Consider the following 25913-nt stretch of genomic DNA (forward strand, 5'->3'; position numbering starts at 1 on the left):
CTCCCTTCTGCATCATTACGCTCTTTCCACCCTGGATGTGGTTCAAAGCGCCTCTCCTCACCTCGCCTATGCAGAAAACGCGATCAATCATAGAAGCAAAATTAAACCCTTTTGCATTCCTTTGTCAAATAATAGCACTGTCACGTTGAGTACAGAGCCTGTAGTAATTCAATACAGTGCTTTAACTGTTCTGTTGACTTGAACTGCCTCTCAACTTGATTGCATCGTGCTGCAAGGTGCATGACTGAGACTGTGCATAGGAACAGACTGCCGGTACTGAGCACATGATTCATAATTACAGCAAGGCGTGTCCATGTGGCTTTGTGCATAGTCTCTATACAAGTCTGAATGTGGGCTTGTGTATGAGGGAGTGTACTGATGTTGTATGGTGAGTGTGTGTACAATTGTAGGAATTGTAACACATTTTATATATGCGTCATTTGTAAAGATTATTTAGTCATGTACATTTCAGTCATTTATCGAGAATGTTACATTTCTCTCACATTGACTGAAAGTGACTGAATTGAAAGTCTGCAATGGAACTGTGTGTTGTGATGGGTGTGTGTGTTTTCTGTGTAGGTACGTAGAGGTGGGATTGTGTGTTTGTGAGTGTGTTTATCGGTTTGTAGTCACTACAGCGCCTGAACCATCTGTGTCCAGTGGAAGTGGCCAGAAGGCAAAAAGGAAATCACACACACACACACACCCATATATATATATACACACACAGAGTCGGTGCCCCTTTTCCTTAACTTTATCCTCAATTTTCCTCTCCGCTGCTGATCACAGCGGCCACGGAACCAGGTTAATTTCACTAATGCATAGCGGCTGTTGTTTGGCTCTGGACTCACCATCTCATCTCCAGTCTGGAGCCTGTCTGATACACACAGCACCCGCACTTTTACCAAAGATTCCATGTGAGCCACTGCAGTTATGGTTAAGCTTCTACTGCTTGGTGGAAATGACGGTTAACATAAGCCACATATGTTTTTACTATTCAAAACAGTGGATGAACATAACATTTTATTTAATAAAATGGCTAGTAATGTTGGATTCGGATTTGGTGATTTGGTGCTGATTAGTGATGTTGGGTACTTTTAAAAAGGAATGGTGTTCAGTTGTGGCTGTGCATGCTGACACGCATGGCAGTTGTTGCAATTGGTCTGTTGGCCGGAGCTCTGGTGTTAAAATGATTAACACACACACAGACTATGATTAGCAGTGTTGTTCTGATTTGGCCTAACAGTATGTGACACACACGCGCGCGCCTGCTCAGTGACACACTCAACCATATGGCCGAAACAGGACGTGCATTCGCAAACAGCCGCACACCATTTCCAAAAGTTTCATTTACCAGAGCGGCTGCTGCATTAAGGCACTTGATAGGCTCTTTTCTTAAACTCCTGTTTAGCCTCCACCGGGGCCAAGCTGAGCACACATTTCTGGACTCCTTCCTGTAAGATAGTCTGCATTTAAATCTGTGCCATTACTCACTCGCTTTGTGCTAAACTCAGACTCTCCCCAGCCAAGTGCTCAGGCCTCTCTCTGCATTATTCTAATTGCCTTTAACCCATAATCAATATTTAGTGCGCCGTCTCCAAGCATTCCTATCTCGCAGCGGCCGATTTAATTAAAGTTGGGCTCCTGTGAGGCCACACCCCGTCCTCCTCTCCCCCCGACTGTAACAGGTCAGTCGCAGGTGAGCCAGAACTGCCCGCCGATGCCCCTTCACGCACGGCGTGACCGAGCAACTTTCATCGCAGGCTGGGGGAGGAGGACGAGGAGGGCAGAGAGAATGACTTTATTCAGTGTGTGTGTGTGTGTGTGTGTTTCCTGCCCACTGAGAGACTGGTGCTCATCAATGACTCGTCTTCTTCAGTAAACTCACACACATACACTCACACACACTGAGGACGCGGCTCTGCTTAAGCCATCTGCTCGCTCATGTGGTCATTTCCGTTCTTTAGAATTGGAGCAAACATGTTTATGTGTATGCATGCAGGTCACGCCATGGTTGTGTGTGTGTGTGTGTGGGTGTGTATGTGTGTGTGTGACATGGATGCATGTAGGTGATTCACTTACCTCCTCTTTACAAGCCAGATAACAAAGTGCCTCAGCTACTGCGAAATTCCAAAAGTACTTGATTTTAAATGAATTCCTCTACATAATGTGAAACAGTAATTGATTAGTCTGTATTTCACATTAAAAGTCAAATTAATGCCCAATTAAGGGATACGAAATAAGGCAAAGCTAAGAGGTTTGCTTCCGAGATTCTGAGGGAAGTGCAATCCATGTTTATGTGACTAGTATGCAATAAGCTAATGAACCCGGCTGAACCTATAGCCAGTGTGATCAATCAGTATTGGTTAAAAGCTGATGTTGATATTGATTTATAGTCACATTTGTACAAACAGTTGGATTCCAAGAGATGGATAAACTCAATGAACAACCTTCAGTGGTGTCTTCAATACGTTAATTGTTTCTCATGAGCGCAAAAGGCAAGAAGATTTTTGTGTCCAATTCCCCAAGCCTGTCAAAATGAACCCAAACATTTATTGAGTACTCTGTGATGGTTATGGAGATTAAGAAAGAGCCATTTTGAAGACTCCAATGTAAGAAACATATTTAGTATTTGTCGTATCAGTGAAGTCTGTTTTTTCAGAGTCGCCTCTTTTTACCTTCATGGCTGCTTTGTTCACTATTGATGAGATTGTCCGCTTGAAAGATGAAATTAACATGAGCGTTCAATGTAAACCTTCAGGACTGTTGGAAACCATGCCCGTTGTTCAGCTTAAAGCCAAGAGTGTGAAAATGCTGCCATCACAGCAAAGGCTGCTGATTTGGAGAGACACAACGTTTTCATTTATTACATAACTTCATGTGTGTTATTTCATAGTCCAACATCTTCGGTTTTTTAATGTAAAAAATGCAAACCACACAAAATGAGTAGATACGTTCAAACTTGTAAAGTATTTATTTGAAAAGTATAACCATGTTGGATATTGATATTCAACAGTGATTCAGCCATGATCATGACGTTGATTCACCCGTGAATAAATGGCAAAATGTCGGCTGCGGAGCCACAACGGGACATCACACCTCTGCTGTGACACTCATCAGTCATGGAACAGACTTCTACTCAGATTCAGAAATGGCCTCAAAGTTCAAAACAAGGATAAAAAAAACTTTATTCATGCAGAGATCCATCCTGAGGTCCTTTATGTTGAAGTTTTTATACAGGGCTGCTTTTAATGTTTGATGATGTTTGACTGCTGCCAGAGTGAATAGGACACTTTTCCCAGAATACCATTGTGAGATGTTTCACACAATGAACTGAGATACTTTCTGTTTAGAGCCCTCCGCATGAATCCTGTCTGGTAGATTGAAAATTAAACTTAAAATCTTAAATAGATGGAATGTGTGCATGATTTGCATGTTGTTTGTACAATTGAGAATGAAATTATGGGAATGTTTGGGCAACATCCTCCAGTTCCATGATTTGGCACAATAAGTTTCACAATCCTTATTTAAAAAGGTCATGTGATTTGGATACAACACACTGGGATATGATTTTTGCTACTATAGTCTTGAAGTTAAAAGCCAATATAAACTTCACAATGAAGATGCTGTGCAAAGATTCTCTGCCATACAGATTGACTGGAAGTGACTGGCAGCAAGCTCTGACTGGTCAAAAGAATATCCCCTCACTGAGACGTTGTGCATCAAATGTTCATAGAACCCACAGGCACCACTGAGGCACTGGAGAGCAGTCCTGCAGTGAGTGGCAGCTGAGAAGCCTCCTTTATCACCCGCACTTTGTAAAATGAAGCTGGCGGATGAAGCGCTACAGATCCAGGGACTAATTTATGAGCTCGGCAGCAGCATGCGCATTAAGAGGTTGCCTCCCTACCCCTGCATATCACTGCCAGATCAGCACCACCGAGAATGAAGATGCTGAGACGCTTTTGAAGATACTGACTCTGCTTTTCCAACTGTCTGTATTTCTGCGTGAAGCATGGAAGTCATTATGTCCACCGGGTTGCCTTATAGCATTTGAGCCTATTATCAACCAAAAAAACAAGTGCCATGTTCACATGGTGACCTTTAGTGGCATGGGGCCACTAAGGCCAGGCTGTGACATTGACCTTGGACAATGCACAGCACTGTGGCTTTCATAATTTTGAAAGAAGAAGAGTCACATGATGCGGTTATGGTAAATTTAGCAAAACTGGCGGTACCACCCCACATGGTAAAAAAAAAAAAAAAAAAAAACGTCTCGTTCATAGCGCCAAGAGGTGGATTTACATGTCATCTGCTGTTATATCCTCCCATTCAACTGCCCTAGAACCCAAACACTTTTAAACACAGCAAATTTAACACTACGAGTAAAAGTTACTTTTAATGGCATTACATAATAAAAAATACATATATAATTGTAATCCGTTACAATTACTGGAGGGAAATGTGTAATTAAATTAGTTACTTACTGAAATATTCATAATTCCAGTTTACTTACATTTTAATATTGTATCCAAAACCTTGCTGATATATTAAATAATAGTGGTGTAGCAAGTGGTCATGGGAGTGGTATCTATCAACCAATCAGTGTATCCTGCCACCAAAAGCTATCACTAAAGTCAGCAACTGCAATTATTAGTCAGTGTCCACAATAAAGAAAAACAATAAAAACATACTCAGAGTAAATATAAACTTTAAGTTATTGGCATGTAATAATTCATGTATAGCAAAGAGTTTAGTACTGCTATAAAATGTAAACACTGCCAGATTACAAAAGTAATCTGTGGGTGGTAGTAACCTAGTGGGTAACACACTCCAGACCCAGGTTCAAATCCCACTTACTACTATTGTGTCCCTGACACTTAAATCTAAGTTGCTCCAGGGAAACTGTCCCTGTAACTACTGATTGTAAGTCACTCATTGTGAAACACTGCAGTGCAGCACACAGTGACACAATGAAATGTGTCCTCTGCTTTTGGGCAGTGGGCAGCCATGACAGGCGCCTGGGGAGCAATGTGTGGGGACGGTACCTTGCTCAGTGGGACCTCAGAGGTACCTTGGCAGATCGGGACATGAACCGGCAAACTTCTGATTACGGGGCCGCTGATTACACTGCCCGTGTAATTAGTTACTTCCATATAGTAATTGAAACTGGGTAACCTGAAATTGTAATTAATTATATTTCCAAAGTAATCTTCCCAACACTACCTACTTGTAATCAGCTTTAGGCGCGAACCCTCTCGCTTTCTGCTGATGTCACCATCAGGCTGGCTGGAACTGGTTTAGCACAGTTGGTCTGATGATGATGGAAACACATTTCCTCAAGCACTTGGCTGTTTTGAAAACTGTGTCGTGCGAAAAAAAAAAAACGGTACAAAAAAATGATTCAGATCACAGATGGAGGGATCTGGACATAGAATCGGGTCCAGGGCTCCTTATATGGGCATGCCAACAATCAGCAGCCAGAGAAATAAACAACACCTTTATGGAGCCAACTTTTGGGTCACAAGCATCATGTGTGCACATGTACACACACAAACACACACAGTATTATTTTTAAACAGGTTTTCCGCTTCCACATGAAAAACATGGCAGAGCAGTTGGAAGCATTTCAACTGAAGATTCTGTGAAGTTGAGCAAAATTGTTACGCTTCTAGTGACTGACTGCACAGAAACGTGCGCAGCAACCTGCTTCTGAAGTACAGTCAATTGCATAAAAAATTGTCTGAGTGTGCAGGTAGTGGCGCCCCTGTTTCGCATTTGATGAAACGTTTCCAGCGCTCTGCAGCTCCACATTCCTGGAAAGAAACGCTGCCCTCTGCTCCCGTCACTCAAGCACTTGGACTGAACTTCCTCTTATAATATTTCACTGGTTTTTCCATTTTTACCCTTCAGGCTAAATGTTTAAATAGTGAAAATGTAAGAAAATTACTGATTGGTGATTACTGCACAGATTATAATGTACATAATAATGTATTCTGTGCTAGTAATGTATTCAGAATACTTTTATTTGCTTTATCATCAATTGGTTATTTTTAATATCGGGTGTCACTTTTGCATGACACCATGACATGTCACCATGACTTTTGTATATCACCGAGAATTAAAATTTCAACATAAACGGACAAGAAACAAATGAAAGACCACCAAGCTATTTTGTGTTTAACACATTAAATTCTAGAATATAAACAAGCATTTCTATTAATGCAATTATTTCAAGTAGATAATAATATCTGAAAAACAATGATTGGCAGGAACAGGACCACTGAGGTGCCACACTGCCAGGTCTGTGCTGAGGTCGGCCAGCTGTGCCGATCTTTCCTGTTGTAGGATACGGGGATTATTATTACTATTATGTGGAATGCCTGTATATTCCTGGCTATTCCTTTCCCATGGATATTCCTTTCTCATGCAAACTGGATATTCCTTTCCCATGCAAACTAGGTTTGTATGGGAAAGAGATCAAAGAGATCATTTCATGTGGGTCTTTCATTGTTTTTATCATCTACCCTACTATTTCGACACTGAACTATGGAATAACGGCATTTAAAGTTTCAAGTTCTTAAAAGCAGCAAACTTTTGCCTTGCACTCCTGGCTAAAACCCTGACATGTTCAGGGAAAAGTGGAGATCTGGTCACCCTAACTTGATGGCACTATGCTAACTCTACACAACTTACTTATGAACTTAAAGTCAGCATATGCAAATCATTAAACACTTAATATTGCAAACAACTGTTTGCTCACAGATTTTGAAATAGCAAAATTGATAGGGGGTGGCCAGGCACTGTGGCCAATCAGATTTCAAGGGTTGCCGGGGGGTGGTAGGTGTCCTCCTCAAACTTAACAAAGATAAGATAAGATCAATCTTTATTAGTCCCACAAGTGGGAAATTGCATTTGTTATGGCAGAAAGTGGATAGAAACAGAAGTATTAGCAGCAAAAACAGAGGTAAATAGCAGCAAAAAAATAAATATGTAAATGTACAATTGGGATCTACACATGTGCAATGGGGAAAGTAATGGGTAAAATGTGTGTATTGGCAAGGATCTCACGATACAATACATATCACGATACATGGATTGTGATACGATTATATCACTCTACTGTACATTAGGACTGTGTATTGGAATGATACGTAAACATGGGTCATGATACTGTACATAAAACAGAGCTGAAATACACGAAGCTGTGTACGATCTGGGTGGATCACATTAATTCAGCCAAAACAACCTAACTAAGAACTGAATTTTAACTTTATTGTCCTTAGATTTTAGCACAAAAACATTGGGATAGAACGCATAAGGTATCATCATTGAAAAAGCATTATACCTTATATGAGGCAGTGGTGGCCTAGTGGTTAAGGAAGCAGCTCTGTAATCAGAAGGTTTGCCGGTTCGAATCCCGAACTGCCATGGTGGCACTGAGGTACCACTGAGCAAAGCACTGTCCCCACCCACTGTTCCCTGGGCGCCTTTCAAAGGGTGATGGGTTAAAAGCAGAGGACACATTTTATTGTGTCCCCATGTGCTGTGCTGTGTTTCAAAATCACTTTCACTTAACTGTGCAAATGAAAGAAAATAAAACAGTCAGTGTGGTTTTAATAAAGGAATTTGTTTGCGGTATCCAGTGTAATCTGTCATTTTGTGTAGATAAGCTCCAGTTTTGTTGTACTGTAAATGAACTCGTAAAATGGTTGTGTTGCCTGAATATTTCACAGAAGCATGACAGCTTGCAAATTGCGTTTCCTTTAAACAAAGTCTGTACTGCAAATGTTGTTTGCAAATGACAGCCGCTATAATGACAGCCGGTCTGTCATGTTTTGCCATTCAACTCTCCCTGAAATGCCAAGCAGCAATTCAAAGCACCCAGCCGTACAGCGCCTTCTACCGGAGTGGAGGTTGTAGTCGCACGCTGACTCTCACCTCTGCTGACCTCACTAAAGAAAATGCTCAGCACCACTGCTGGTAGACTACATTTGTATACAAAAATATAGATATTTGGTGTCCCTGTAGCGATACACTATCGTTGCAATATACTGCTGTATTAATATTTTCTAACATGGCTAAAAGTGATTTTGTCATTGTGACACACAGTGTCCTCTGCTTTTAACCATCACCCTTAGTGAGCAGTGGGTAGCCATGACAGGTGCCCGGGGAGCAGTGTGTGGGGGCGGTGCTTTGATCAAGGGGACCTCAGTGGCACCTTGGCGGTTCAAGGATTCAAAGAGTTTATTACTGTTTTTAACAGAAGAAGTCACATGGGTAAGTGGTGGCCTAGCAGATAAGGAAATGGCCCCATAATCAGAAGTTTGCCGGGTCGAATTCCGATCCATGGAGCCAAGCGTCGTCCCCAGACACTGCTCCCCAGGCGCCTGTCATGGATACAAATGGATGGTAAAAAGCAGAGGACGAATTTTATTGTGTCACCATGTACTGTGCTGCAGTGTATCACAATGACAATCACTTCACATTTCTTTTTTTGCAATGAAATTCTTTCTTTGCTTTCTACATACAAATGCTGAGTTAGGTTAAAGTTTAATATAAATGAAGATAAAAAGTTAGTGATGACTAAAGTGTTTAAATAAATATTAACTGTAATTACAGTGACATCCTCAATTATAGGATGATGTGAAGATGTGCAATGAGCAGAAAATTTGAACCTGCAACCTTCCAATTACGGGTCCGCTTATGTCACATTTTTCTATACACAACCAACAAAAACCGCCTCTCTTCCATAAGATGCTTCGTGAGAGACTTCTATCTGCCCCCGAGGGGAAGTATCTCCACCTGCTTTGCAGCAGCACCAAGTAGGACAGGGAGTGGTGCAATCAGAGCCTCCAAGCTCCATGACCTGAAATCTATCTACACCAAGAGGTGCTGGACCAAAACCAGGACGCCAATGAAGGACCACAGCAGTGGAGTATATAATGTTTGAACTGTGTCTATGAGGGGAACACATATTGTTTTCATTTCCATTCTTTTCCAGATCTGGAAATGTGTGTTTTCCATTTGCAGAGCGCTGCCGGTTGAGCGGCACATTGGTGTCCTCTGCTGGTGAAACGAAACACATGCTGCACACTATGCTGCAACTGATACTCATAAAAACTACTGACAACTTCACTAAAATGGTGAACTGGCACAATGATGTAGTTCATCTTTCATCTTCAGTAAAACTGAAACAGGCAGTTGGCCACTTGGAACAGATCTCCACCAAACGAGACAGTGGGACATTTCAAATAAAACTTTATTTTGAGCTTTTGAACAGTTAACAACCTTAGTCCAGATTATAGTGAAAGTGAAATGATTGTCATTGTGAAACACTGCAGCACGGCTCACGGTGACACAACAAAATGTGTCCTCTGTTTTTAACCATCACCCCTGGTGATGCAGCAGTGGGCAACCATGACAGGGGCCCGGGGAGCAGTGAGTGGGGACGGTGCTTTGCTTAGTGGCTCTTTAGCGGATCAGGATTCGAACCGGCAACCTTCTGACTATGGGGTCACTTCCTTAACCACTAGGCCACGACTGCCCCAATAGTGAACGAGTTCCTTGAAACGCCTGTAAGTTGGTAAGATGCTGTTAGCAGTATGTTAGCAGATGTTTTTGAATAAATGCAACCATGTTCGCATACAAGCCAGACAACATGTATTTTTCACGTGTTGAGGAATGAATGAATATAACATATTTTAATAGATGTTTAATTCTGTTCTATATGTCTACAACACAGAGCAGTCTCCGATTAAAGGTAAAAAAAAAAAAGGTCTTCAATTAGCTTAAGGCTGCAGCGGCACTATTCTTAAATGTAAATGAATAAAATAATAATATTGCACTTGTCCCGTGTACAATAATGGAGCAAAACCAGCATAATTCTAATTTTACACAAGAAGATTAAAGAATGAAGATTAAGAGGATACCATTAAATTTCTCATTCAGGAATGGAAGCCTGTAACGAGTAAAACTAGGCACACACAGGTAAAGGGTCACAGCTGACATTGGGTGGGGCTCTCTACCACTACACTACCATTGTATTGACAGATTCTAGGGGACATTGGACACATCCGGCCAAACACAGGTCCTTCTCCAAAAATTAGCATATTGTGATAAAGTTCATTATTTCCTGTAATGTACTGATAAACATTAGACTTTCATATATTTTAGATTCATTACACACAACTGAAGGTAGTTCAAGCCTCTTATTGTTTTAATATTGGTGATTTTGGCATACAGCTCATGAAAACCCAAAGTTCCTATCTCAAAAAATTAGCATATCATGAAAAGGTTCTCTAAACGAGCTATTAACCTAATCATCTGAATCAACTAATTAACTCTAAACACCTGCATAAGATTCCTCCCAGCCTGGTTCATTACTCAAAACCACATTCATGGGTAAGACTGCCGACCTGACTGCTGTCCAGAAGGCCATCATTGACACCCTGAAGCAAGAGGGTAAGACACAGAAAGGAATTTCTGAACGAATAGGCTGTTCCCAGAGTGCTGTATCAAGGCACCTCAGTGGGAAGTCTGTGGGAAGGAAAAAGTGTGGCAGAAAACGCTGCACAACGAGAAGTGGTGACCGGACCCTGAGGAAGATTGTGGAGAAGGACCGATTCCAGACCTTGGGGGACCTGCGGAAGCAGTGGACTGAGTCTGGAGTAGAAACATCCAGAGCCACCGTGCACAGGCGTGTGCAGGAAATGGGCTACAGGTGCCGCATTCCCCAGGTCAAGCCACTTTTGAACCAGAAACCGCGGCAGAAGCGCGTGACCTGGGCTACAGAGAAGCAGCACTGGACTGTTGTTCAGTGGTCCAAAGTACTTTTTTCGGATGAAAGCAAAGTTTGCATGTCATTTGGAAATCAAGGTGCCAGAGTCTGGAGGAAGACTGGGCAGAGGGAAATGCCGAAATGCCTGAAGTCCAGTGTCAAGGACCCACAGCCAGTGATGGTCTGGGGTGCCATGTCAGCTGCTAGTGATGGTCCACTGTGTTTTATCAAGGGCAGGGTCAATGCAGCTAGCTATCAGGAGATTTTGGAGCACTTCATGCTTCCATCTGCTGAAAAGCTTTATGGAGATGAAGATTTCATTTTTCAGCACGACCTGGCACCTGCTCACAGTGCCAAAACCACTGGTAAATGGTTTACTGACCATGGTATTACTGTGCTCAATTGGCCTGCCAACTCTCCTGACCTGAACCCCATAGAGAATCTGTGGGATATTGTGAAGAGAAAGTTGAGAGACGCAAGACCCAACACTCTGGATGAGCTTAAGGCCGCTATCGAAGCATCCTGGGACTCCATAACACCTCAGCAGTGCCACAGGCTGATTGCCTCCATGCCACGCCGCATTGAAGCAGTCATTTCTGCAAAAGGATTCCTGACCAAGTATTGACAGCATAACTGAACATGATTATTTGAAGGTTGAGCTGTATGCCAAAATCATCAATATTAAAACTGTAAAAGGCTTGAACTACCTTCAGTTGTGTGTAATGAATCTAAAATATATGAAAGTCTAATGTTCATCAGTACATTACAGGAAATAATGAACTTTATCACAATATGCACATTTTTGGAGAAGGACCTGTATATGTCATTGGGTGCTCCTTGAGCAGAATTCATCAGATGAAAGTCTGGTTCCCTGTGTCACTCTATAGGTCACATGATGGTGACTCTCTCTGGTGACAGGTGACAGGAAGAGCCTGGCGGCTCGCTGCATTTCTGGTGGGTGTGCCAGCCCCTCCGGATGCGGCGGAGCTTGCGGCTGACGCATGGAAGGAGCAGCAGCGTCTTCCCCACGATCACTGTGACGGGCAGCACCAGCGCCAGCACGAAGGTGGGGGGCAGGTAGAAGCGGTAGGCGTCCTCCTCGAACGCCCGCCGCCAACCAAACAGGAGCCCGTGGAACGTAGCGATGAGCAGCCCGATGTAGCCCAGTGTCGACTGCAATCACACACAGACACAAATTACATGGAGTGAAAGTGACTGTTTTTGTCATTGTGAAACCCTGCAGCACAGCACACAGTGACACAAGGAAATGCGTCTTGCGACCTCACGTGGCAACTTGGCTTTTTGGGATTCGAACCTGCAACCCTCCGATTACAGGTCCCCTTCCTATCCTACCGTAGTATAGGCCACCACTGCCCATAAATGTCAAACAGCCTCTGTTTCATCTAAGATGCTTCTTGAGAGACTTCCATCTGCTGGTATCTCCACCTGCTTTGGAAACATCACCAATTAGGACATGGAGTGGTGCAATCAGAGCCTCCAAGCTCCATGACCTGAAATCTATCTACACCAAGAGGTGCTGGACCAAAACCAGGACGACAATGAAGGACCACAACAGTGGAGTCTTCTCCCTGTTTAGGTCCTTCCTAAAGGCCAACAGAATGAGAAAGAGCTTCAGATTCTTAACCAAGATAATACCTGGGTCACCACTATCCACTCGTACCTCCATCAACTCTAATCCAAATCCAGGCCTTTCACTTCTCCCAGGTAGATCCTGAGGCTTCACAAGGGAAACTGACCTGGATAAAGCTGAATTCCCGCCAGTTGAGGGCACTGTTCACAGACGGGATGGAGGTGACGGCCAGCAGGGACAGAAGACCCAGGCTCATGATGCCAAATGAGAGATACATCTCTACTCGCCACACCTCCTCCTCGTTCCACGAGTTCTCAACGTTGGCATGGACCTACACACACATTCATCCCATCAGATAAGATCTCTCTGTTTCTTATGTTAATGACATAACATGTATGCAAATACAAATAAATACAACCCATTTCAGCTGCACGTTATGTGTAGTCAACTGTGGGTGGGTGGTAGTGGCCAAGTGGGTAACACACTCGCCTACAAAGCAGAAGACCCAGGATCAAACCCCACTTACTACCATTGTGTCCCTGAACAAGACACTTTACCCTTAAGACACTCTCCAGGTAAACTGTCCCTGTTACTACTGATTGTAAATCGCTGTGGATAAGGGCATCTGATACATGCTGCAAATGTAAAAACTGTAAATTAATGGGAAATTACTGTCCTGCAGTGTCAAGAAGAAAAAAAAAATATTGGTTAAAATCCTGTAAACTAAAGAACGATCTTCTCCTTCAAGCAAAGGTCTACAGAGCAACATTGTATTGGACAATTGTATTATAGTAGGAGAGCAGAGTCTCTATCTCTACACATATAATATTTCATGAAAATAAGGAAATTCTGCAATAACTAAACACAGTTAATTAAAGGGTGGTAGTGGGTAACACGCTCAGCTATGAACCAGAAGACACTTACTACCACTGTGTCCCTGTGCGTCTCCAGGGGACCACTGTCCCTGTAACTACTGGTTGAAAGGCGCTCTGCATAAGGGCGTCTGATAAATGGCACTAGTGTAAAATGTAAATCCAAGGCCGATGGTGATACATGATAAAAGTTACCCTCCGACTAAGCGCTTTTTGATTCGAAACCGTGTGCAGACCTGCTGGTAGGCCATGTTGAGCAGCAGGTATCGGTCGGACCTCCTCATGGGCAGGACGAGGCTGTAGAGCGCGTGCACACAGCTGAAGAAGAAGCTGAGCAGGCCCAGCTGCCTCCGGCTCTGCAGCCAGCCCTCCAGCCAGGCCGGGAAGCGGCGGTACTTGGTGCCGTAGTACAACTGGTGGGCGGCAGCCAGCTGACCTGACAGGTAAACCAGCGCCAGGAGGGTGACGGCCACCACCGGCAGCGTGTGGTTTACCACCTCCACTGGTATCCTGTAGAAGGAGCTCTGCCGGCTCTTCACGTAGGGGTGGACAATGTCCCTGGCGAAGGAGTAGGCGAAGGAGACGATGGAGAGGGCAACGGCGGTGAGGACGGGTCCCCTCCAGGCGGAGAAGAGGCGCAATGGCATGTTCTCAATGTCCCTGGATGTTGACAGGGCTCCCATGTCCACTGGGATGAAGCCCAGCTGCCGGGCGAGTTCCAGGACCTGCTGCCGAGCCACCAGGGAGTTGCTGCAGATGAAGACCTGCTAGGAGACAAGGTGTATGTCAATTATTAATCATATTTCCATATTTTCATGAACCAGTGGTGGCCTAGTGGTTAAGGAAGCAGCCCCGGAATCAGAAGGTTGCCGGTTCGAATCCTGAGCCGCCAAGGTGTCACTGAGGTGCCACTGAGCAAAGCCCCGTCCCCACGCACTGCTCCCCGGGCACCTGTCATGGCTGCCAACTGTTCACCAAGGGTGATGGTTAAAAGCAGAGGACACATTTTGTTGAGTCACCGTGTGCTGTGCTGCTGTGTATCATAATGTCAATCGCTTCACTCTCACCACAGTCACATGATGAGTGGAGATTTGCTTGTAGGAGATCATTCATTATTTTAGAACATCTTCACATTTTAATCAGTACTATTTGTGTTTTAAACTTTTAGATAGTCCCTTCCTGAACTATTTCAGAGTTACTGTTGGGAAGATGAAAAAAAAAACATTTTGCACGGTGCTACGGTATTTTCACACAAATTCACATAAAACCCATTAAATAGTTCGAAGAAAGATGAACATTAATTGCAAAACTATAGTAGTCTGTGGTCTGGGAAGCTGATAACAAATCAAATAGGCTATTCTGGCAAGTTAGACCCCTGGCCTGGATGGCAACATTTCCGGCAACGTGCTGGAATCTCTGCACGAACTAGAATCTCAGAATCGGCAGAATGTATTGCACAGGAAATGTAATAATGCGAGATAGGCCCCTCCCACCAGTAAATGGGTGCTGTTGCCACGCTACCTGGCTGCTGGTTCCTTTGGGAGCCGACTGCATGGCCCAGGCCGAGATGACGTTGAAGCCCTTCACCACACATGACTCGGGGAAGAGGGAGGCCAGGTACTCCGCATTGGATTCTGGGTACTGGTCCAGGCGCCGGTTGTTGCTCACGTCCACCAGAACCTTCTCGGACAGCAGGTGCTTGAGGTCCCAGAGCGCGGCGTAGTTCTCCCTGTGGATGGCCATGAAGATGACGGCAGCCTTGGCCACGGCGTCCTCGTGGTGCGTGACATCCACCACGTGTGGGAAGAACTCAGCGGCCCGCTTGGGGTGCCGGCTGCCGACCACCACCCGGAAGCCGCAGCGCAACAGCCGCATGGTCAGGCTCTTTGCGAAGTCTCCAGACCCGATGATGCCCACCGGCGGACAGGCGGCGTCCTTTGCGGCCCCCCTGGAAGCGATCTTGACGCCATTGGGCAGAAAGGTGGCGCTACCACTCACCAAAGTGATGGAGTCCATCTTTAGGCCGCTCACTTGCCACTCTGGGAAACTACATATACTGAACATAAGGCAATATATTAATTTATATATTGCATCAAATTGCACAAATTCTTCTATGGTATTAAAAAGGGAAAAAAATCCTATAAATTAAATACAGACTTTTGTGTACGAATTATTTCATGAACAAGAATGTGGTCCATTTTCATGCATTATAATATGAACCAGAGGACCACAGTCCCAGGTTCAAACCCCACTTACTACCATCGTGTCCCTGAGCGAGACACTTAACCCGGCTGTCCCCAGGGGGACTGTCCCTGTAAATACTGACTGTAAGGCGCTCTGGATGAAGGCCTCTGATAACTGCCGTAAATGTTGTCGACCCCTCCAGATGAAATAAGGCCCTTACAGACAGAAGCACTCCACCATGCCCGGGTTTCTGCCCAATGCCATGCAGATAGATGTAGAATATTTACATGCAGAATAAAAAAAAATTGAAACAATATTCCTCTTAACCTATTCAACATATGAACGGGCCCCTTTAATTATCTCAGCCTTATATTCTACAATCGCCCGCCGCGTTAATCCGAGTTCTAGGCTATTATAAATACATTATTCGTCTGTCACCTGTTACCGCGTTCGGCCCGAAACGCGAAACGTGCGGAACCGACCGCGGACACGGCGACCGGGACGCGGTTACGGCCGGTACCTGTCATCCTCCGCGGCGGCACCGCGGATGCGCGTCGCCGGCTGCGCGTCGCCGGGATGCGCTGCGTCCGCGGCGCGATTTACGCACTTTACGTAACCGCTCGGGAACATTACTGAAATATTTCTAGTGACGATAGCAAATTATTGTTGTTGGGTGTAGGGATAATAGAGTAAAATGCGACCATGTTTTAAACATCAAAACCATCACGCGTTTTAACTTTAGATAATCACGTCAGCATACAACTTCAGAGAATACTATCAAATATTTTTTTAGTAGTAAAATGTGGACTTTTTGTATTATTTGCTGATGGAGTGAAGTTGGTTATTAAGCTCTTTATGCGGCCTGCTGGGACGGAGTTTCCGACTCCTGGAGCTGGTGGAGGTGGAGGATCAGGTCTAAGCAGATTATCGCCGCCAGGACGCGCGTTTGCTCGGCCGGACGGTGGAGCCGGGCCGCCGTCGCCCCGCCGCGCCATGACTTTGGGCCGGGCGCTCGCCGCCGGAGTGGGTCGTGGAGCTCTGCGTGGGCCCTGACGGCCGGAAGCATGAAGACGAGCCCGGCGAGGTGTGAGCGGCGCTCCAACGCCGACTGGATGGGGTCGCTGTGCCCGGCCCTGACCTCCATGCCGCTGAAGCACCTCGCAGTGCCAGGTACCTTCACCAAACCCTTCCCCACGTCACTGGAGCTCAGGCAAGTGGCTTCTCCAGAACCAGGGTGGCTAAAAACTGCAGCTCTGTGGACGAGGGGAGCGAGAGGAGGTGCAGTGATGATCAGCCAATATGCAGGTCTGGAGACAGGAGGTCATGCAGGTCAAACAGCGGGTCAAACATGTTATGCCTCCTTCCAGCGCCACGCTGAGTGCATGTGGGGGACCAGCAAGTGCAAAAACACAAATTGCCAGCTCCTCACAAACAAACCAAGTCCTTAGTGATGCTTTTCAGAAGCTGATTGGTCGTAGGTCGTGTTCCGATAGATGCATTTCACAATATTTTGATTGACAAATCAGGATATGTTTTATATATTTGAATGAATTTTGCAGGCTCCCATGACTCCTTCAGCTTCTGGGTGGATGAGAAGGCCCCCGTCGGGCCAGACCAGAAGGCGGTGGTCAAGCACCTGGCGGCCGTGTTCCGTTTCATGGCCAAGAAAGTGATGAAGAAGTGGTCCATGACCCAGAACCTGACCTTCAAGGAGCAGCTGGAGGGGGGCATCCGCTACTTCGACCTGCGCGTGTCGTCCAAGCCGGGGGAGCCGGGCCACGAGGTCTACTTCATCCACGGCCTGTTTGGACACAAGGTGCGCGATGGCCTGAACGACATCAACAACTTCCTCAACGCTCACCGCAAGGAGGTGGTGTTCCTGGACTTCAACCACCACTACGCCATGGACGAGGGCCACCACCGCTACCTCATCAGCATGCTGAAGGAGGTGTTCGGACAGAAGCTCTGCAACATTTGCGTGGTGGAGGAGATCACGCTGGACTACCTGTGGGCACAGAAGAACCAGGTGAGTGAAGCATTCAGCAGGCTTTATGGGGGAACTTCTCACACACATGATTAATCACAAATGCACCAACTTGCACTTCCTTTTAATGGCCATTAGTCCAAATTTTCAAACGTTGTAATGCTTATATTCTGAAGTAGCGAATTCTGAAGGTGATTACTAAATAGTTTTACCAACCAATAGAAGAGAATCCAATAAATCCTTATTCCCTGCCAGGATCAGAAATGTGCTTTTATCTCTCCAACCAATCATATCGCATGGCATTAGCACAGATCAAATGGCCGGTGTAATGATTAATTATGATAGAGCATGCTAATATCTTAATAGAATCATGTGAAATTTGTGCATTATTGCAACAGTTGTCCATAAATCTAAATCTGATATTGAATTGTGATGTCACCCAGGCCTGAATTAAAACGAGAGTCCTGGGTGTTGTCAGTCATCCATCGGCATTTGCATTTGGCCGCCATCTGAGACGGGTGGGAGACCATAGGTTCATGTGCAGCGCTTGGGCTATTTCTGTCAATAATCAGAGCTGAACGGTGTAAAAGCCTTAGGGAAAGACGTTTAGGAGATTAGGGGAATCAGCCGGTCAGTATGGGCAGCTCACTCCTCAGAGCTGCACGATGATATTAAGAAAGCTGGAACACCTAACTAGTCCTCATATTGTGGTGGGAGTTTTCCCGTCCGGGGAGCTGCAATAAAGAAAGTCAATTGAATTTATCCAAGTTTAATTTACCATGGCCATGGGGGGACTCGCAAGTTTTCTGACTGTTCCATGACCAAAGGTGAAACACGTGGAGTGTCCGGGCCTACAGATTCTTCCCTCTACAATATAACATATTTCTGCTTTGGGGGGATTATCTGGCATATTTGGCAACGTCAAGTTAAGTATCCGAAGGCAAAGCCAGAACTAAACTGCACAGCAGCACTTACATTCTTTTCCTAATCCATCTCCAATTTGTACTTTATTTAGGGGTAATTAATATAGACCAGAGCAGTGAAGGTGCATTTGAATAATTAACTATGTTGGTCTAGAGCGCTTTCCAAAATAATATCATGGGTGGAATATGAACCAATGGTGTTACCGTAGGTCTCAAAGTTCAGCCTACATTCCCTTTCACCTACGTTTCGGCCAAAGGGCAGGCCAAGCCAGTGCATACTGACCTTAATCTGCATTTAGACCAAGACCACGGCCGGTAAAAACGATCAGCAGCTTCTCCGAGCCGTGCAGGAGACTTCATTCCAGACATTTCCACTAGAATAAAGGAGCTACAGTCCAGGTGCATGTGTGTGTTTATATGAAGAATAGAAAATGAATTTTTTTGTAGACCTTGATAATATTGCTGGCCTGCTTCTGTGTCACTGGAGTTACTTTCCCTGGATGGGAGTGTGTATGACATAGAGCACGATATCAGCTATTTTATGAAATTCTTCTGTATTTTGGAATTTCACTGATAATCATAAAACAGTCATTTATCTAACAAAGCATATTCATTTATGAAGCTACTCCTTGACTTGCGCAATGTTCCTTTGGTGGAATTTACCTTTAAATAATGCCCATGTGGATGTTTTCTGGTGTCTCCATCCGTTCTCTGCCACCAGGTGCTGGTGTTCTACCACCACCCTTCAGCAGAGGGATGTGCTCAGATGTGGCCCGGGAATAAGATCCCGGCCCCCTGGGCCAACACCACGGATGTCTCTAAGCTCATCCAGTTTCTGGAGACCACGCAGGGAGAACGGGCCAAGTATGGCAGCTTCCATGTCACTCAGGCCATCCTCACGCCGCATGTCAAAACCATCGTCACGGGCCTCATTCGAGGGCTACGGAACTACTTGGTAGAGCGGTAAGGCAAAGGAATTGGAAAAAGTGGAGAGGCAGGGAACAGTGGTGGCCTAGAAGGTAATGAAGCGGACTTGTAATCAGAAGGTTGTCGGTTTGAATCCCGAACTGCCAAGGTGCCACTAATGAAGGTAGCGTCCCCACACACTGCTCCCCAGGCGCCTGTCATGGCTGCCCACTGCTCACCAAGCGTGATGGTTAAAAGCAGAGGACACATTTCATTGTCCTTGTGAAACACTGCAGCACAGTGACACAATCACTTCACTTTCACTTCACAAATTTCTTTACTTTACTTTATTTAGCAGATGCTTTTATCCAAAGCGACTTACAAGAGGAAGACACCAGCAATTCTCGTTCAATTTCTATAGAATATTAAGTTTACAAACTAAGAGCCCTGATAAGGCTCAAACTTGTCAGTGAAGAGCATGCTCAGAGATTGTTAGGTGCTAGACGAAGAAAAATTATAATGTATTTATACATATTTGTATTGTTTGTGCAATGTGTACGCGTGTGTAAGCGTGCAGGAGTGTAGCTAGGTAGAATTGTGTTGATGTAGGAGGGCGCAGTTCCATTTACAGCCCTGTAGGCAAGCATCAAGGATTTGAACTCAATGCGAGCAGCTACCGGGAGCCAGTGGAGGAAGGTAAGAAGAGGTGTAACATGGGTGTATTTTGGCTGATTGAAAATGAGACGGGCTGCCATATTTTGGATCATCTGGAGTGGTTTTATGGTGACTGCAGTGGCTCCAGCCAGGAGAGAGTTACAGTAGTCGAGTTTGGAGATGAACATTGCCTGGACGAGGAGCTGCATAGCCTGTTGTGAGAGAAAAGGCAGAATCTTGCGAATGTTGTAGAGAGTGAACCTGCAGGATGTGGAGATCGTAGCAACATGATGGTTCAAACTCAGTTTGTCATCTATCCAAACTCCAAGGCTTTTTGCAGATGCCGTGGGTGTTAACAGTAGCGAGCCAATTTGACTTGAAAGGTTTTGCTGAGGGGAATTGTTGCCCGGAAAGATCAGAATCTCGGTTTTGGATAGGTTGAATTGGAGGTGTCGCTCAGACATCCATGCCGATATGTCTGAGAGGCAGGCCGAAATTTTTGTTGCTATAGTAGCACCTTCTGGTGGGAATGACAGATAGAGCTGGGTGTCATCAGCATAAGAGTGATAGGAGAAGCCATGTGATTGGATGATGTGACCAAGTGAGCGAGTGTATATTGAGAATAGAAGGGGGCCAAGGACAGAGCCTTGTGGAACCCCTGTGGTTACCCTAGAGAGGACAGATGTCTCACCTCCCCATGATACTTTAAAGGACCTGTCGTAAAGATAAGAGGTGAACCAATCTAGTACGGTTCCTGTAACTCCTAAATCAGAGAGTGTGGTGAGAAGAATTTCGTAGTTAACTGTATCGAAGGCAGCAGATAGATCAAGTAGGACAAGGACAGATGATCTGCGGGCAGCTCTTGCAGCACGAAGGTCATCCATCCATCCATCCATCTCACACAGACACCTGTGTCTGTGTGAGATGGGTAGTTAAGTTGTTCGGAGAGCAAAACTGACCTACTCTGCCTGTCCAAAAATCTCGAATGTTTTGTTGGACCATCTTTATCCTTAATTATGCCACATCTTTTTAACCATCACCCTTGGTGAGCAGCCATGACAGGCGCCCGGGGAGCTGTGTGTGACTTTGCTCAGTGGCACCTTTGGGATTAGAACCCACAACCTTCTGATTACGGGTCCGCTTCCTTTACACACTAGGCCACCACCAAGTGAGAATCTCATCGTCATGTTAAATCCAGGCAGTGACCTTTTTTTGGCAGTGCTGAAAGCTGTCAAAAGAGGGCAGTGCAGTGTAGCTAGCAGCTGGTTTCTAAATCAACAATCACATTATCAGTCATGTAGAAGAATGGAAAGAATTTTACAGGAATTACATGAAAAAGGCCCTTAATTAATACCAGTTACCGAAATGTAAATTTTATGTACGATAAATACATGAACACAGTATTTGTACTTTGTTACCTTTGACCAAAAACCTTAAAGATGATTACATTCCCCCTACCTTTCTTTGCAAGTGGAATAATTTACTTTCAGAACCCTTGAATGTAGGACTCCATAACCTCCAGGACAAACAATATTTCTTTATATAGTTATTTTAGTCCATTTCTCTCTAGCTCTAACAGATGGACTTCCTGTTTGCATTCATAGGAACCTGCCAACCATCCTGACCTGGGTCGAGTCCCAGAAGCCCGGGAAAGACGGAGTGAACATCATCACCTCTGACTTTGTGGAACTTGTAGATTTTGCCAACACCGTAATCAACCTAAATAATCTTCTCCTCACTGACCGCAAAGTCAGGTGACCTCTGGAGCAGCCGAGGGGTTGAGGGGTCACGCTTACCTCAAAGTTAAAAGTCATCAGGTGCTACTGCGTGACAGGCGAGACATGCACGAGTCACATGACCAGGGCAGGTCATGTGGCCAACAAGGTTTGGGAGCCGCCTTGTGATCAGTGGACATTTCAAAACCGGGGATAAATTGGGGGCGAACTGGACGCGTAGTCATGGTCATGACCTCGCCACATGTCCTTCATTTATCCCAGGATGAAAAATTCACCATCAGGCTGCACACAGCTCATATGCTGTTAGGGAATTTTTAAGGTTTTAAATCCATACATGCATTTTAAAGACACAACACAATGAAAACAAGGTTAAAGTGTTATTTATTTCTTATTTATTTGTCATGATGTTTTATTTGTTGTGGCGTTTTAAGTAATATTAAAAGCGTAAATTAACCTTGACAGCTGATTTTTAATTTTTTTTTTTTTTTTTATTGAAAACAATAATCCTTAAATCTGGGGTCTGCTAGATGGGACCTTTTTGTTATATTGCTTGATTAAGAAATGAAATTCTCTGGTAGGCCTGCAGTACAGTAGCTTCAACATTAATTCTATACATTATGAAAACGACCTCTTTTTCCCGTGTGTGAATGAGTGATTTACAAATCTTGATATGACACTAGTGCATCTGCAGCTTTAATTAAACACTTTCACTCCAAACTAGTTTTCCAAGAAACGGAAACATCCGGAAAAGCCACTTTTATCCACCAAACACATTCATTCTGCGCTTCACAGGAGGCAGTTTATTTCTTTAAATCCAGAAGGCATTAGTAATTACAAGCATGTGTAGATGGTTCTACAGTCCAGACAGGGAGTAGACAGACAGGCTACAGCTCTGGTCGGCCACTAGCAAACTCGGCTGCCCCTTCAAGGAGGCGGGGCAAACCCAGTTCACTTTGTCCTGGTGGTTGAAGCTTAGTCTGGGCCCAGGGTCCTTGACCACATCTGGATCTGCACTTCCACTCTCCTCTTCATCGTCATCCTTCTCTGACCCCTCTGTGCTCGGCTGGGCCTTTGGTTTGTCGTGGTGCTGTTTAGATTTATGTCTGCTCTTTGCTTTCTTGTGATTGGCCGCTGTTCTGGTCTTAGCCTCTACAGGGTTTGCCAACTGACCAACATCCCAGATGGCAACCAGACCATCGTTACCGCCTGTGGCCAGCCAGTAAGGGTGTGAGAGGAAGTGAATGAAGTGTGCCTGGGAGACCCCCTGGGTGTGTCCCTTGAGCGCCCCCTGGTAGTGTAGACGAGAACCACTGCCCACGTGCATGAGGTGCACCAGTCCGTCCTCGGCGGCACACGCCAAGGCGTTCCCGCACGACGCCACGGACACGCAGTGCGCTAGTGGCGGGTTGAACATCTGCCCGCCCTTCAGCAGGGGCGGCTCCTCGTGCACCGAAACCTCCTGCAGACTGACAATCCCGAGTGGGCGGGTCTTCTGCAGGTTCCACAGCATCACCTGTAATTTCAAAAACAAACCCACCAACGATGGGTGTCATGACAATGGACTTCTTCGGAGTAATTTATGATTACAGCACCACTACTTAAAAGTTTCACTGCATGAAAAATGTTTTTGCTTTTATATACCGGCCTTGTTGGTCCCCTAATGCTGTATCTAAATTCTCTTTCTGAAATTCAGCCTTGCTGTAGAATTACAGCCACTTTGATCCAATATACAATGGAATTTCCCAGGACGCGCCGAAATGCTAATGAGGAGGAGAGAGGCGGGACGAGGAGGAGAGCGGCCTACATAAGTTGAGGGGAACTTCACAGAAATGGCGTCATCAACGGCGTTCACCAACAACAATGTTTGCCGCGTTTGACAGGTCGTGTTGACTTTTTTTTTTTTTCCCCCCAGAAAAAAATCGAACTAACCCGCTGGTTCTCCAGAGTCTTGTGTGACAAAACTTTTATTTATGCCCGGGGTGCAGTGTGTGGGGACGGTGCTTTGCTCAGTGGCACCTTAGCAGTTTTGGATTCAAACTGGCAACCTTCTGATTAAGGGTCTATTTCCTCAACTTGGCCACCCCAAGTTGGAAAATGTAATATAACAATCAAATTCGCATTTCATGATCTAGGTTTAAAAGATTCTAACTTAACAACATATGGTCAATACAAGAAGGTGTGGCCATATAAAAAAAACTGAACGTCACCTGCATGTCCAGTCCGGCAGACACCAAGCTCTGGGGTCTCTGTGGTCGGAAGGCGACGGAAGAGCAGATGTTGGAATGCTTGCGCAGCGTTCGACACACTTTCCCACTCTGCACCTCCACCACCCTTACGGCACCCGCGTCGTCAGCCAGAGCCAACATGGCTCCAGTCTCATTAAAAGACAGAGAGTTGATTTCATCTTCGCCGACGCCACTCAGCTCTCCCACGGGTGCCTTCATGCTCCGGGGGTCCAGCACGCTGACCGTCTCCCCATGGGCAGCGTACAGGAGGCCGGGGGCCACGGGCGAGAAGGCGGCGCAGGTGACGTCCGCCCCATCGCTCAGCCTGAGCTGGGCAAGCCGAGTGCCGTCCTGGGTCCAGGTGGTCACCTCCCCTCCCTCGGAACCGGACGCTAACAGGCCCTCGGGGGCCCGAGCGGCGTCAACACAGAGCACAGGGGCAGAGTGGCCCCCGCTCCACCTGAGGGCCATGATCACCAGATACTAGCAAGACAAGACAGCAGAGCACTGGCTTAGAACGGAAATTAGACAGGGTTTCTGCAGGTTTAAGGAAGCATCAGGTTCATCAACTACATTTATCCAAGGACCAGATGCTCTTCTAAAACACAATATTATTTTAGGTATATTTTAATACATTATTATTTGATATATTCAATCGTGGCATCATGGGCATCGGCCAAAAATGCTCACAAGTATGCAACATGCAAAGCTATTTATTTACCTGTCAGCTCAAATATAATCGGTGTCCCACGTGGCAACACTGCGGCTCTAAAAGAGTGCGGGGACACGCACACTGAGCCACGGGGTCCGTGAAACGTGATCCGTCGTCACGTTGCGTTGACATTCCTCGCAGCGTGAAAGTATACACGCAAACAAGCCCACGGCGCACACTTCGACGCCACGCACGAGTCGCGCGGTGATGACGTGACCAGCGACCACTTCCGGCTACACGACTAGTACAGTAGAGGTCAAACGTCTGGACACACCTTCTCATTCAATGTGTTTTCATTATTTTCATGACCATTTACGTTGGCAAATTCTCATTGAAGGCATCAAAACTATGAATGAACACATGTGGAATTATGTACTTAACAAAAAAAGGTGAAATAACTGAAAACATGTTTTATATTCTAGTTTCTTCAAAATAGCCACCATTTGCTCTGATTACTGCTTTGCACACTCTTGGCATTCTCTCGATGAGCTTCAAGAGGTCGTCACCTGAAATGGTTTTCCAACAGTCTTGAAGGAGTTCCCAGAGGTGTTTAGCGCGTCCTGGCCCCTGTACCTTCACTCTGCAGTCCAGCTCACCCCAAACCATCTCGATTGGGTTCAGGTCCAGTGACTGTGGAGGTCAGGTGTTCATTCATAGTTTTGATGCCTTCAGAGAAGGCGTGTCCAAAATTTTTTCCTGTACTATATATATAAATAATTGTGCAACTCAACAGTAGATTTTTTCCAACTTCAGTTTACAATAAGAGTAGATATGGACAATACATCAATTCTATAGATAAGATGTATAATATATATTAAATATATTCCACCATAATGAAAAAAAAAAAAAAAAGATTAGTTAAAAGGTGCCTTGGTCGAATGGTTTGTTTTGTTTTTAAACTGAAAATTCCAATGAAACTGATTCTCAGAAAACAGCAATGATACAAAACTTCCAAATCTTCTTCCAGTCAGTAATTCAGTTGTTGTTCAGTTGCCCTTATGCAGCACAATGTCGAGAACCATGGGTTCAATGTTCATCATTCAGACTTAAAAAACCCTAACCCTTTAAGTATATTAGTCGACCAAGATTGACCAGTAACATACCAACCCATTTTCAACACAACAGCAGTGAATAACACACTTACCTGCGAACCTGAAGACCAGAGTCCGAGGTTCAAATCCCACTTCCTACCATTGTGTCCCTGACCAAAACACTTAACCCTGAGTGTCTCCAGGGGGACTGTCCCTGTAACTACTGATTGTAAGTCGCTCTGGATAAGGGCGTCTGATAAATGCTGTAAATGTAAATCGGGGCACTGAGCAAAGCACCCTGCCCCGGCTGCCCAC

At 45.2% G+C, this 25913-nt stretch overlaps 3 protein-coding genes across 5 annotated transcripts; 1 reads left to right on the forward strand and 2 right to left on the reverse strand.

Annotated features, from left to right (window-relative positions):
- Positions 1 to 11572: 11572 nt before the first annotated feature.
- steap2 (STEAP family member 2, metalloreductase) lies at positions 11573 to 16635 on the reverse strand. 3 transcript variants are annotated; one of them, XM_028969763.1, is made up of 5 exons: positions 15948 to 16634; positions 14765 to 15299; positions 13480 to 14010; positions 12538 to 12702; positions 11573 to 11953 (listed from the first exon to the last, which is right to left on the reverse strand). In XM_028969763.1, exons 1-5 carry the CDS (start codon positions 16055 to 16057, stop codon positions 11669 to 11671), a joined length of 1626 nt encoding a protein of 541 aa, XP_028825596.1. In that variant the 5' UTR covers positions 16058 to 16634; the 3' UTR covers positions 11573 to 11668. The 3 variants fall into 3 exon arrangements, with proteins under 3 accessions (XP_028825596.1, XP_028825598.1, XP_028825597.1); XM_028969765.1 differs by having other exon boundaries at positions 15866 to 16079; XM_028969764.1 differs by having other exon boundaries at positions 11669 to 11953; positions 13480 to 14007; positions 15948 to 16635.
- On the forward strand, positions 15856 to 22083 carry plcxd2 (phosphatidylinositol-specific phospholipase C, X domain containing 2). The gene is made up of 4 exons (XM_028969767.1): positions 15856 to 16597; positions 16987 to 17453; positions 19056 to 19297; positions 21499 to 22083. The coding sequence occupies exons 1-4, from the start codon at positions 16492 to 16494 to the stop codon at positions 21650 to 21652; spliced, it is 969 nt and encodes a 322-aa protein (XP_028825600.1). The 5' UTR covers positions 15856 to 16491; the 3' UTR covers positions 21653 to 22083.
- Positions 22084 to 22095: 12 nt separating this feature from the next.
- Positions 22096 to 24758, reverse strand: wdr53 (WD repeat domain 53). The gene is made up of 3 exons (XM_028969766.1): positions 24577 to 24758; positions 23838 to 24338; positions 22096 to 23143 (listed from the first exon to the last, which is right to left on the reverse strand). Exons 2-3 carry the CDS (start codon positions 24324 to 24326, stop codon positions 22484 to 22486), a joined length of 1149 nt encoding a protein of 382 aa, XP_028825599.1. The 5' UTR covers positions 24327 to 24338; positions 24577 to 24758; the 3' UTR covers positions 22096 to 22483.
- Between the last annotated feature and the right edge of the window lie 1155 nt (positions 24759 to 25913).

The sequence above is a fragment of the Denticeps clupeoides genome, chromosome 2 (genome assembly GCF_900700375.1).
Source record: "Denticeps clupeoides chromosome 2, fDenClu1.1, whole genome shotgun sequence".
Taxonomy (NCBI): Eukaryota; Metazoa; Chordata; class Actinopteri; order Clupeiformes; family Denticipitidae; genus Denticeps; species Denticeps clupeoides.

Coding starts and splice junctions, on each gene's coding strand:
- steap2 (XM_028969763.1), bottom strand. CDS start 16,057: ATGTTCCCGAGCGGTTACGTAAAGTGCGTAAATCGCGCCGCGGACGCA. Junction 15,300..15,947: donor GCCGCCGCGGAGGATGACAG/GTACCGGCCGTA, acceptor CCTTATGTTCAG/TATATGTAGTTTCCCAGAGT. Junction 11,954..12,537: donor GGGAATTCAGCTTTATCCAG/GTCAGTTTCCCT, acceptor GTGTGATTGCAG/TCGACACTGGGCTACATCGG.
- plcxd2 (XM_028969767.1), top strand. CDS start 16,492: ATGAAGACGAGCCCGGCGAGGTGTGAGCGGCGCTCCAACGCCGACTGG. Junction 16,598..16,986: donor GAAGCACCTCGCAGTGCCAG/GTACCTTCACCA, acceptor TGAATTTTGCAG/GCTCCCATGACTCCTTCAGC. Junction 17,454..19,055: donor TGTGGGCACAGAAGAACCAG/GTGAGTGAAGCA, acceptor CTCTGCCACCAG/GTGCTGGTGTTCTACCACCA.
- wdr53 (XM_028969766.1), bottom strand. CDS start 24,326: ATGGCCCTCAGGTGGAGCGGGGGCCACTCTGCCCCTGTGCTCTGTGTT. Junction 23,144..23,837: donor CTGCCGGACTGGACATGCAG/GTGACGTTCAGT, acceptor TTGAAATTACAG/GTGATGCTGTGGAACCTGCA.